This window comes from Zootoca vivipara, chromosome 2 (genome assembly GCF_963506605.1).
Source record: "Zootoca vivipara chromosome 2, rZooViv1.1, whole genome shotgun sequence".
NCBI lineage: Eukaryota > Metazoa > Chordata > Lepidosauria > Squamata > Lacertidae > Zootoca > Zootoca vivipara.
Genome location: NC_083277.1, coordinates 97,409,592 through 97,422,156, shown reverse-complemented (window position 1 = coordinate 97,422,156; position 12,565 = coordinate 97,409,592). Strand labels below are relative to the sequence as shown.

At 42.7% G+C, this 12,565-nt stretch overlaps 1 protein-coding gene across 1 annotated transcript in view; it reads right to left on the bottom strand.

The window, feature by feature from the left end:
- Nucleotides 1–1,658: 1,658 nt before the first annotated feature.
- RPTOR (regulatory associated protein of MTOR complex 1) overlaps nucleotides 1,659–12,565 on the bottom strand; it is a 321,297-nt gene continuing 310,390 nt past the window's right edge. The window contains exons 32-34 of the mRNA XM_035104148.2: nucleotides 7,846–7,962; nucleotides 7,171–7,300; nucleotides 1,659–4,036 (exon numbers count right to left, since the gene is read on the bottom strand). Of these exons, the coding sequence (XP_034960039.1) occupies nucleotides 3,968–4,036; nucleotides 7,171–7,300; nucleotides 7,846–7,962 (316 nt within the window). The 3' untranslated portion in view covers nucleotides 1,659–3,967. The remainder of the gene's footprint in view (nucleotides 4,037–7,170; nucleotides 7,301–7,845; nucleotides 7,963–12,565) is intronic.

Sequence of the window (12,565 nt, the reverse complement as noted above, 5' to 3'; positions counted from 1 at the left end):
TTGGATTAGGAGTGGGAAAGAGAGAACAATGCACACCATCTTTGGTTTGAGGGCAGTAGAATATAAATGTAAGAAACAAAGCATACCTTTTATTTTCCTTGTTGTATGCATTCTTCAGAAAGACAAAAAGCCAGATCTTGGGGTTCCTCGTGAACATTTAAGTTACAGGTGCTTTTCTGTTAGGGGAGGTCAAGCTCTATATAAGTGAGCTAAAATTAAATGCATATGATGCTTTTAAAGGTTTCAAAGCACTTCGCATATGTAATCAGTAATAACTTAGAACAATAATGCTGTGAGGTTGGCCATTCTCATGATCCCTTTGCAAATAGGGGACTGATGTTCTGAGGCAGTGGTTTACTTCAGTCTACCTAGTAAGTTTATGGTTGACATGAGCGTTGAACTGAGGACTTCCTGGCTTATTGTAGCTGATGCACTTAGCTGCTACAGTAAACCAGTTCCCACATTTTTCATAGAATGAAAACGTGCCTTTCACGTTACAAAAGGATAAAAATTCTCCTTTCATGGCTGTGGCTCTCTGCACAACCTACAGCATGGGTCCCCAAGGACGTTTTGAGCACAGCACTCTTCACTCGGAAAATATGCTGAAGGTTTGAAGCTAGTCTTTTGAATCATGTCATGTCTCAGGGCCATCTTCGATTAAATGGCTGCTGTCCAGCATGACAAGCAAAAAGCTATTTCAGAGGAGATTAATTCAGGTACTGCTACTATTTTAGTGTGATACGGCTCAGCATTCTGTGTTTTTCTGCTACACAGCATTCTTTGTCATAGTTCCCTCCTGCCTGGTGCAGATAGCTAATAAGATGCACATGGCTTCACTATATTTTACAATAGTCTCCCTGTTTCTTTAGTTGTTTCTAAGGTTGGGACAGAGGGAGAAAATTGGAACAGACTGAGCCACATTCAGGGCCAGGTCAACATACATATCATTATATCAAATTTGATTAAAAGATCAGCTCTTCTGCCATTTCCCCTGGGATGGGTATGACATTAGAAAGCATTCAGTAAGACTCCACCCATCTAGAAAAATAACAACTCATCTGTTCGACTGTTAATGCAGCAATCTTCCTCTTTCTTTCTTTCTTTCTTTCTTTCTTTCTTTCTTTCTTTCTTTCTTTCTTTCTTTTTCTTTCTTCCTCTCTCTCTCTCTCTTCTGGTACAGCATGCTTGAATTGCCTCAATGAGAAAATGGCTTGAAATAATTTGTACTCCTATGAAGAACAATTATAATCCTATAAAGAGGGTGGGGGAAAGTTCTTGCCACATAGTTAAATCACTTATTATTCAAGGAATTGTGGAAGAATTACTGTTTTCCTTTTCTGGACTTAAGGCTGCAATTCCAAGCACACTCACCTGTGAGATGTTGTTGTTTTGGAGGCAGTAGCTGTGTTTGTACTTTCCCCAGACTGCAATGCACTTACTCAGCTCCTCTATTCACCCTTTTAAAAGATGAGGATTGCCGAGAGCAGGTGCAGCTATCCAGAGATGAAGACAAGCCAGGAGTGCATTGTCTGTGCGTTGTCAGAACAGCAATTATTATCTTCCTTTCTTCTTTGTCAGGAGGAGCAGCTAGGCACTCCTTCATGGAATTGCTTTGTTGTCCTGCAACACACCCACACCCACCCATTCACACACCCACACCCACCTGTCCACCACATTTTTCTTGACATCTGTTCTCCAAAGTTTCCCCTCCACCCCCGTCTGATAACAGTCAGATCCCATTGACCAGAGGCTGTTACGGCATTTACATTTTATTAACCATTTATTTCATTAATTGTTTTACTCTCACAGTACAATCTTGTGGTGGTTTATTATTAAATGTATATATACTTTTTTCCTTTAAATTTTGCCTTTGGAAAATAAATAAAGAGATAAGTGAACCATATAGGTAGATTACTTTCTGGAGCCTTGGTTAAACTTCATGATTGGATCTCCACATCAGACCTGTGAAAAAAAACACAGCTCCCCCCCCAATTTGGATGAAAGCTGACAATTAAAACAGAAAAAGACCACCACAACCATAGTCCTGGCTGTGCAAACTGAGGGGCGGGGGAAGCACAAGGGATATTGTTCTTGAAACAAAATATATAGGATATACATTAAAAAAAAAAATTGTCATCATATTCTCATTTGTTTTTAATTGCGTAGGTTAAGTCAGTTATACATGGATTTCAGACTCTGGCTTGGTGCTTGTTAGCAAAATCCATCAACTATCTGCCCTTCCCTGAGTTCATTGCCACTTACAGAGGGACAGGCACGGCAATGGGGCCAAGGCTGCGGCATCTCAGCACAACTGACACTGGGGATCAGCAAACTAATGTGTCAAGTCACCTCTTGGGTTTATTCCCATCACTTAATTTTGGCAGCTTTCGGTATAGGTTTCTAGCTATATGAGCAATCCTCCCTTGGCCTCTGCCTAGTATCTTACATGGTGGCTCTCAGCCTAGAAGGGGAGAAAAAACATACAGCAGGCTTCATAGTGAGAGCCAGGAGATGGATTTTGCAAGCAAGGAAAAGCTGACATCCACATTGCAAGATGAATTGGATGCTATCTCTATTCTTAATGCTATCACAAGTGACAAAATTATTGGCAAGACGACAGAATTCCATGCCTCTCCACAGCTTTGTAGACAACTGATTTTGGAGCCAATGCCAATAGCTGCACAACATAATGCAAAGGGGCCTTCTTGTCTTTGTGTCCCTACTCAGGCAGCCATTAAATTGGGATTCTCTTCCCTTGGACACTGAAAAGACCCAAGTCTTTATTGTATGGGAGATGGAACCAGCATTCTCTAGAGAGCGGGAACATCAGTAGTTCTCTTGCAGGCAGCACACCATGCATGCAATCACAGGGTGCCAGGTATACATATAGCTTCCCCTGTGTTCAGCCTAGGGGGCAAGTGCCTGAAGTGGGGGGGGGGTGAATGGGAGGAGGGACCCTCTGCACAGGCCTGTTCTGTATGTGTGCTGCAATATCTGCATCCATTACCAAGCTGAATAATAGCACTTCTTGCAAAAGGAGAACCGGGGGGGGGGGTAGGATTTAAGGCAGTGGTACAATGATAAGTGAACTCCTTGCTCTCTATGAGGAGGTAGCAGGCCATTTCTTGTGCTTATGGGGTTCTGCTGTGAGCAAAAGGAGTTAGAGCAACTTATAGATTGAATGGACATCAGAGCAGAAGGTCTCCTGTCCTGTCACATGTACTGACACAGCTTCTCAAATGTGTCACTCCGATTTCCCCAACAGACACCCAGGAAGTGGGGGCAAGTTTCCTGCTTTCCCTTCCGTAGTGGCAGCCAACTCTGTAGTATTTTCAGCAGCACCGAGAGACTCTCTCTTCCTTAGGACTCTCCTTTCGTCTTTTACCAGTGGAACAGTAAATGCAAGAGAAGGTGGCCGGTGGCATATAGAGTAGTAACATACACACAGAACTATCCAAGACCGGCAGCCTGCTAGCATGCGACTGCCAGGGCCAGCACTTGGCACAAAATAGGTAGCAGCCACAGACGTTCTAGGTAGAGTATGTAGAACACTAGGTGAGTCCTGAATTAATTCCTGATTCAAAGGAAAACCCACCCCTGTTCTAGGAAGGAATCGTCCTCTTAGTTTGTAGGAGCCATAATGCCAAGCAACCAAAGAAGCAGTCATGGGCAGTGGTGGTGAAACCCGGTGAGAATATAAATACTCATTTTCTGCTGCTCCTGAAGGTTCTGGCTCGGAAGAAAAACAAGAGGCTGCTTCTCTCCCCTCCCCTCTGACTCAAAATCATCAGTAGCTAAATCAGGAGGGAAAAAAGTGTTCAAGTTATTGGGGGGTGGGTGGGTTGCACAGCAGCAGCAGCCAACACTAAACATTCAAGTCGATAGTTTCACTATGTACACCATGAGTGAGACACGGTCCCACCTGCCAGGAGATGTCCTGCTCTTGACAGAGCAGCCACACACACTGTTATCTGATTCGCTTCTCCACCGAGTACACGGAGATGTAGTAGTCATTGCTTCCAACTGCCAGGTGAGGCTGTGGAAAGGAGAGGGGGAAATAGAATCAGTGCATACATAGCAGGGTTCTGCTGGTTTTGATTGGCTTTTGAAGCTAGTCAGAATTTATACTCGCCACCAGCCCTGCTCCTCACTCAAGAGGGAAATAGTTGGAGTCTTTATTATTATTATTATTATTATTATTATTATTATTATTATTATTATTATTATTATTAATTTAATTTCTATACCGCCCTATACCCGAAGGTCTCAGTGCGGTTCACATAAAATATTGTCATGTCATACCAGGTTGTCTGACTGCCTCCGAAGCCTAAGTAAGCCCCTTCACCCTCTTTCTCAGCTGGATATAATGGGTCAAAGCTCTTACCTCTTGCTCTGAGCCCAAAGAGGTTCAGGAAGCAGCAAAACATTGACAGTTAAGGCACTAATCTGTTTTATTCTGCTTCTGTTAGGCAACATTTATGTTGCTTTTCTTGATTTTAATTATTGCATTTTGAGTTACAAAGTTGGATGGTTTTATTGAGTTGTGGCCATAAAAGTTCTTAACTACCTCTGCTTCATCCTCTAGAGTGACAATCAACTTCCAGTAGTTTCTGTTATGCTGGAAATCCTTTCTCCACTAATTTCCCCTGTTTGTTTCCAGTGGATTGAAAATCCACCAGTACAGTTGAGTTCCAACATATATGAGGGCACAGTTCCAAGGGTTGTGCAAACACAGGAAAATTGTAAATAGAGGGGAAAAATGCATTTCCCTTGTCTGGCAAGGTGTGGAGCAGGCATCCCCAAACTGCGGCCCTCCAGATGTTTTGGCCTACAACTCCCATGATTCCTAGCTAGCAGGATCAGTATTCAGGGAAGATGGGAATTGTAGTCCAAAACATCTGGAGGGCCAAAGTTTGGGGATGCCTGGTGTGGAGAGTCCCATGGGAAGGTCTCCTCTGCGTGTGTGTTTCTGCTGCTCCCCTCCTCCAGGTGTGAATGGCCATTGCAAGGGAGGAGGAGCGGGGCAGGCAGAGAGAGATGCAGGCAGAAGAAAAAGGCTCTAATGCAGGCACCCCCAAACTGTGGCCCTCCAGATGTTTTGGCCTTTGTTGTTGTTGTTGTTGTTTAGTCGTTTAGTCGTGTCCGACTCTTCGTGACCCCATGGACCATAGCACGCCAGGCACTCCTGTCTTGCACTGCCTCCCGCAGTTTGGTCAAACACATGTTCGTAGCTTCGAGAACACTGTCCAACCATCTTGTCCTCTGTCGTCCCCTTCTCCTAGTGCCCTCAATCTTTCCCAACATCAGGGTCTTTTCCAAGGATTCTTCTCTTCTCATGAGGTGGCCAAAGTATTGGAGCCTCAGCTTCACGATCTGTCCTTCCAGGGAGCACTCAGGGCTGATTTCCTTAAGAATGGATAGGTTTGATCTTCTAGCAGTCCATGGGACTCTCAAGAGTCTCCTCCAGCACCATAATTCAAAAGCATCAATTCTTCGGCGATCAGCCTTCTTTATGGTCCAGCTCTCACTTCCATACATCACTACTGGGAAAACCATAGCTTTAACTATACGGACCTTTGTCGGCAAGGTGATGTCTCTGCTTTTTAAGATGCTGTCTAGGTTTGTCATTGCTTTTCTCCCAAGAAGCAGGCGTCTTTTAATTTCGTGACTGCTCTCACCATCTGCAGTGATCAAGGAGCCCAAGAAAGTAAAATCTCTCACTGCCTCCATTTCTTCCCCTTCTATTTGCCAGGAAGTGATGGGACCAGTGGCCATGATCTTGGTTTTTTTGATGTTGAGCTTCAGACCATATTTTGCGCTCTCCTCTTTCACCCTCATTAAAAGGTTCTTTAATTCCTCCTCGCTTTCTGCCATCAAGGTTGTGTCATCTGCATATCTGAGGTTGTTGATATTTCTTCCGGCAATCTTAATTCCGGCTTGGGATTCATCTAGTCCAGCCTTTCGCATGATGAATTCTGCATATAAGTTAAATAAGCAGGGAGACAATATACAACCTTGTTGTACTGCTTTCCCAATTTTGAACCAATCAGTTGTTCCATATCCAGTTCTAACTGTAGCTTCTTGTCCCACATAGAGATTTCTCAGGAGACAGATGAGGTGATCAGGCACTCCCATTTCTTTAAGAACTTGCCATAGTTTGCTGTGGTTGACACAGTCAAAGGCTTTTGCATAGTCAATGAAGCAGAAGTAGACGTTTTTCTGGAACTCTCTAGCTTTCTCCATAATCCAGCGCATGTTTGCTATTTGGTCTCTGGTTCCTCTGCCCCTTCGAAATCCATCTTGCACTTCTGGGAGTTCTCGGTCCACATACTGCCTAAGCCTGCCTTGTAGAATTTTAAGCATAACCTTGCTAGCGTGTGAAATGAGCGCAATTGTGCGGTAGTTGGAGCATTCTTTGGCACTGCCCTTCTTTGGAATTGGGATGTAGACTGATCTTCTCCAATTCTCTGGCCATTGCTGAGTTTTCCAAACTTGCTGGCATATTGGGTGTAGCACCTTAACAGCATCATCTTTTAAAATTTTAAATAGTTTTGGCCTACAACTCCCATAATCCCTAGCTAACAGGACCAGTGGTCGGGGAAGATGGGAATTGTAGTCCGAAACATCTGGAGGGCCGAAGTTTGGGGATGCCTGCTCTAATGGATCTGGAATGGAGCTGCAGCAAAGTGTGCAAAGTTGAATTTGTGAAAGTAAAATGCACATATGATGTGACTTGACTGTATACCCAGTTGCAACCTCATATCTACTTTGCACTATTCATCAGGCATCTCTTACTTTGATCACCTGGAGCAGAAGCATTTGTTTGGCCATGGTCAGAAACAGGATCATGGACTAGATGGATCCATGGCTTGACCAAGTGAACTTGTAACTTGACAGCTACTAGAAAATAGCAGATTCTGGGAACCTTGTCTAAGCAAATAAAAGAACCCTACTAGAACTTGCAGGTAATCTGAAATAAATAAATAAATAAATGCTCCCCAACCCCCAACCCCCCAATGAGCTAGTTCAATTAATTTTCTCACTGAATTTGAGTTTTCTGAATTTGGAAATACTGTGTGTGTGTGTGTGTCCCTCTCAACAGCTTCACTAAGTCCTCTTCATAATAGCTATTCAGAACAAATTTAGGGTAACAGTTGAGATGAGACTGACCCAGTGTGGATGGAAGGCTAGGCAGCTGATGGCACCCACTCGCTGGCCCATGAATCCATCGTAGTACTTGATATTGTTGATCAGTTCACCATTCCCATTGTAGATTGCAGTGAATTGATTCATAGAGCCACTGCAGAGGGAAACAGAGAACACAGAACATTGGTGACATTAAACAACTGGTGGTTAAGTCCTAGAGATGAAGGTTTTCTACTTTTGTGCCATTTGTGGCGCAAGAAGCAAGTGAGCTTACAACAGCAAATGGGATTTTCTTTAAGCCATGAAATCTTCAGCACAATCTCATCTATTAGCAGGTTCACAATGGAAAATTTACATGCTCAGTAAGAGATTTAGGGAGGCAGGATGGGAGACACAACAGCAGGCAGGGAGAATATAACTATGAGATAGTCTTGAGTGAAAACCTCAGGCACCAAACTGCTGACACTGGACAGCAAGTCCCTACCAAATAGTGCACTTTCTGCTCTTAAGGAAGGGAAACCCACATAATATGGTGAGTTGCAGCATCCACCATAATTGAAATCCATGTGCTGCAGGTTCAATGAAGCATACAAGAATTGAAATACCTCAGCTGCAAACATGTGAAATAAGCCATACTGTTTATGCCAAGGAAAATAAACAATGGAGCAGGGTGGTATGCAGGCTGTATTTAGAACTTACCAGGCAAACAGGTTGGCTTGTGGGTGGATGTCCAGAGCTGTGAGTCCTTTTACTATCTGCAGGACCTTCACTGATTCTGGCATCCTTGGGTCGAAGAAACGGACATCTCCATTAACACTGCAAAGAGATAAAACATGAGGCTATTACCTGTTTGCTCCAACAAGGAGAGCAGATCTACTTATCCCAGAACCTGGCTATAATTAGGAGAGTATTAGTATCAATGCTCAATTTGCCAGCAATGTCCCTTTGTGAAAACCAGCATATTTGCTACCCACTGCAGTCTGTTTCAGGCAGCCCTAGATGCTGCAGAAGCAAACATAAGGTTACTTACGCACAAGGAATCAGTGTACACGAATCAATTCATTATTCCTCCTGTTCAACTCATTGGCATTAAATAGCACTAGAAAACCACTGACTGGCTTTGCTGTTTGACTGATTTCTGAACTTTAAGACACTTTGTATTCCCCTGGAACAAGGTAAATGATAACAGGGTTACTTTAACCATATGCAAACATCCCATGCCAGAGAACTGACTTTGGACTAACGGTTGAAGACCTTTAACACTGGACAAGATGCTTTATAGTGGCATGAGTGAATGGTTAAGATCACAATAATTGGTGAAGTGAAATTTCTAACTTTTAGCTTGATTACTGTCTTGCCATAAATATAATGGATTCATAGCTCATGAAGCTGGCCTTCCGTCCTAATCCTTTAAATGCTGTAAGGCTTGTTCAGTCCAAATGATGATTCTATGAGGAAAACAAAGTTGAAACATGGGGTCCACTCACTGAGCAGATGGTTTCTTGAGCTGAGGATTTGCCAAGAAAACTGTAGCCAAAGCCTGATCAGTTGAAGTTATCTTAATTCAGTCAAATGACTATTTTATTGAGAATTTACCTTAAACCTTGGTTACAATAACTAATTCTCTACTCCCTGCATCACCACAATTACTGGTCTGAGGATGTAACAGAAGCAGCATCCAGGTAACTGGGATCTGGATCTCGTTAGGTAACCATATAGTCTATCTCATGCTGCTCTTCCCTACATGAGTTCCTTAGTCTCCAGCTGCAGCATTTCATAATGAGGACTCGACATGGGGCTTCCCTACTGCAATTCAAATTCTTCCGCTCTCTCTTGTGATACTTCAAATATCTGACCTGCATGCCCTGTCTCTTTTAGAACTTTCCCTTCATTTAGGGTTCATTATTTCTCTCCTGTTTCTGGAACCTTGTAATTTAATTAAAGACCTAATAGCCTTCATAGTGTGACCCATGGGTGGTTTACAGCCTGTGGAGCCTGACAGTATAAAAAAACACACAAAGGAAAACATAATAGAAAAAAAGAATAGTGAGCAGGGCTTTAAGTTACACCAACTTCTGGCTGGTGCAAGGAGAAGACTCTACAGCTGTACTGCCAAACAAAACAGCAATGGAGACACAGCAATAAAAAGACTGAAGATGAAAGCACCAATATTTGATTCCTTGTATGCAACTAGGTGAAAGCTAATGGAGGCTGGTGGAAATCCACTTGAAGGCTGAGTGTTTACAGCCCATCTGCAATACACACAGCTGAAAAGTGCAGCTAAGATCTGATTCAAAAAAAAAAGCTGTGGGTGCAGAAGAGAAACTAATACCTTACAGACAGTCAGATCTGGAAAGCCAAAGGTCAATACCAAATGAAGAACTACAGAGAAAAGCACTCCACCTGTCACTGCCAAGTGTTAGGCTGTCAGAGATGTAGCAGCATCCTTAGGAAGCATCTATAGCACCACTTAGAGGGCAGAAGCAGGGCTAAAATATCCAAGAGAGGCAAAGCTTCAAATTATTACTCAACATAAGGAAACGTTCTGATTAAAAATAAGTCTTCAGGTTTACTGTAAATTAATGTATGTGAAATCGAATCATGAAATGATTTATTCCATGTTCTTAATTCCTGCTGCCCTTTATTTATCTTTTAAAATTGCTTTTATTGTATTTTCTTTTATATCCATTAGTGTGCATTACAAGTAAGTGAACCAATATAAAAGTAATGAATGGAATAATAAACAATGTGAAAGGTTCGTTTCAGGGTATAAAATATGCAATTAATAAGATGTTAAACTTGCTGAGGGGACAGAGACAGAACACTTAGTGATATTAACTGTATTTATTTTGGGGTAGCAGATTGCTGCTGCTCTTTCTTGATGGTCTAGCTGCTCCTAATATTACTCTCATTCATATGTTGGCCCAGCTAAATATTATTCTCATTCACATGCAATGCTAAGTTGAACCCATGGCTGAGCATGAACAAGCTCCAGAGATGAGATGATGGTCAGTTGACCCCTCCCTGATCCCAGACAATCACGAGCTGTTTAAACCATAGGAGACACCTTGGTTATAGCTTGTGGTTTGTCCGGGAGAGCTAAGCCATGAGCCTGGGGTATGGATGACATACTAAACCATACTATGGCTTAGCTCAGCGTAGTGCAGCAGCAAAATGACCAAGGAGGGAGCCTCTGTGGGAGCCCATTTGTTCCCTTGTTTATGCTCAGCCATGGTTTGCCTTAGCATTACACACAAAGTAGGCCATTGTCTCCTCCTTGATCGGTCCAGCTACCCTAATATTTTCTGCCCTAACAGTATTGCTTCTGCAGCAGCTGTCCAAGGCTTCAGGCAGAGGCCTTAACAAACCAGAGGCCTGGGATCCTTTGGACTGAATAGGCTAAGGGACTGAACCTGTCCTATGCCATTAGGCCTTATGGTGTGCTGCATATGCCTTTTGCATTGGGACAAAGGAAGTAAGAACAACTAAATCAGGACGGATTTAAGTCAAGCCACGGAGAAAATCTAACAGCAGATCCTGAGTGTGCCAGCATAATCAGTACGCACATCAGTAATGTAGAATCCCAACAGTTGAGTTTAACGAAGCTGCCTGTGTGCTGAAGTAATCGAGGAAACGCAACAAACTTCTCAAAAGGATTAAACAGGATGAGACAGCACCATGATTCATCCCTCAGCTTCTTCACCGAGTTCTGACCACAGCAGTGCCTGAGGCTGAGATGTTGGATGGAATACCTGTGCCTACTGCTACACTTTATTTTAGTGATGAAAAACTTGGTCGACCTCAGAGGGCTAGTATTACTAGAAACATCCTGGAACTGTTCTAACCACAGAAAGGGGAAGAGTACAAAACCATCTTTTTTTCCAGTCTTTCAGGAACAGAGGTACATGCAAGGAGGAGGAAAGAGTGTACTTAAGTAACAAAAAGATGAACCCAAGCCAACATCTGTAATGTCCCCATGCTATGCAAGTCAAGACCCCAAAGTTAGAACTGACCTTCAGAGAGCTGCTTTTGTTGTGAGAAGTGCAGAGTTTAGACTTTTATCTGCAATCATTCATCTCTCCGTTTACTGGTACATAAACCATTTATCAAGCTTCTGCTGGCCTTCTTAAGAACACCATTCACGACCCTATTCCCTACAGATGTTCTTTGGGTTCTTAGTGTTAGTGTTTTAGTATAAATGTTTATCACTTACTGTGAAGTACAAGCCTTATAGTAAGTATGCCACTCGCTCTTGAACAGAATCACGGAGTGTGCCTGATGCATGACTAGAAATGATCACATTTTACATATGCACCCTCTGCAAGAGGGTGATTCAAACAGGCTAGTGCTGTGAAGGCCAGTTACTCCAACCTAGCCAATACTCTGCTGAACAGCTATCTTACAATAGACTACTGCCTTCCATGTTAGTTTATTAGTTAATTTATAATTAATCAATGCTCAAAGCATTATACTACATAGGTTCCTAGCTGCTCTCCTATCCAGGCACAAACTAGACCCAGGTCTTAGCTTTAGTAAGGTCGTTGCATCATGCTCCTTTAGGCCGTGCAAGCTGAATTAATCTAAAACTGAAGTGCATAATCTTTTGCTGAAACATCAACATACTGCATGCTGTTGAGAGTCAATATGGCTTGCTAGGCTGATCTAATTGATGTGGAACATGCCCAGTTCCAGGTAAAATTCCAATCCCTTTCTGAATCTGGTGAGAAGCACCCTTTGTTTGAAAGATAAGATAATTATCTAATGTCAGGGGGCGCCTACCAAAATATATTCAGAGTCAAATAAATTCTCATCTGGCAAGAGGAACTTCAACCAGCTTCCAGGAAAAACAGAAGTTATAACATTTGCTGCCCCTTCTTTGGGGGTGGAAAAGCATTACCTCTTACAGCATTATATTTTCTTTCAATTTTGTATACAAGGAAGAAGTTCTCTGGAAACAAACTATGACTTAGTGGTAGTAAATTATAGTCTGCTGTCCTTTGAATGGGGTAATAAATAAACACAGTGCTCCTCCACCATATTTATGAAGCATGAGAAATGGATTTATGCACAGAAAATTGCTAGATGGGGAAATAATTCTGCATAGCAATAAGTCCAGAACATGCAATACAATCTATCCCTTGGTGTTAAAATTTTAAGTTTTTTGTCTCAGTAGCAAGTCTTGCTCTAGCCAGTTACTTCCCACCTTTTACTTTACAGCTATCATATAAGTATTTCTGTTTAAGATTAGGATCCTTATCTCCAGTGTTGTTACCTGTCATGCCAGGCCCTGACCCCCACTTTGGTTCCCATCTATACCTTCAAATGACCAATGACCTAAGTGAGTAGACAAAGCCCCACAATGCCAGGGCCCTGAGGTCTGTGAAGGGGCCTCCTCAGGTCTACCTCCAGGGGATGTATT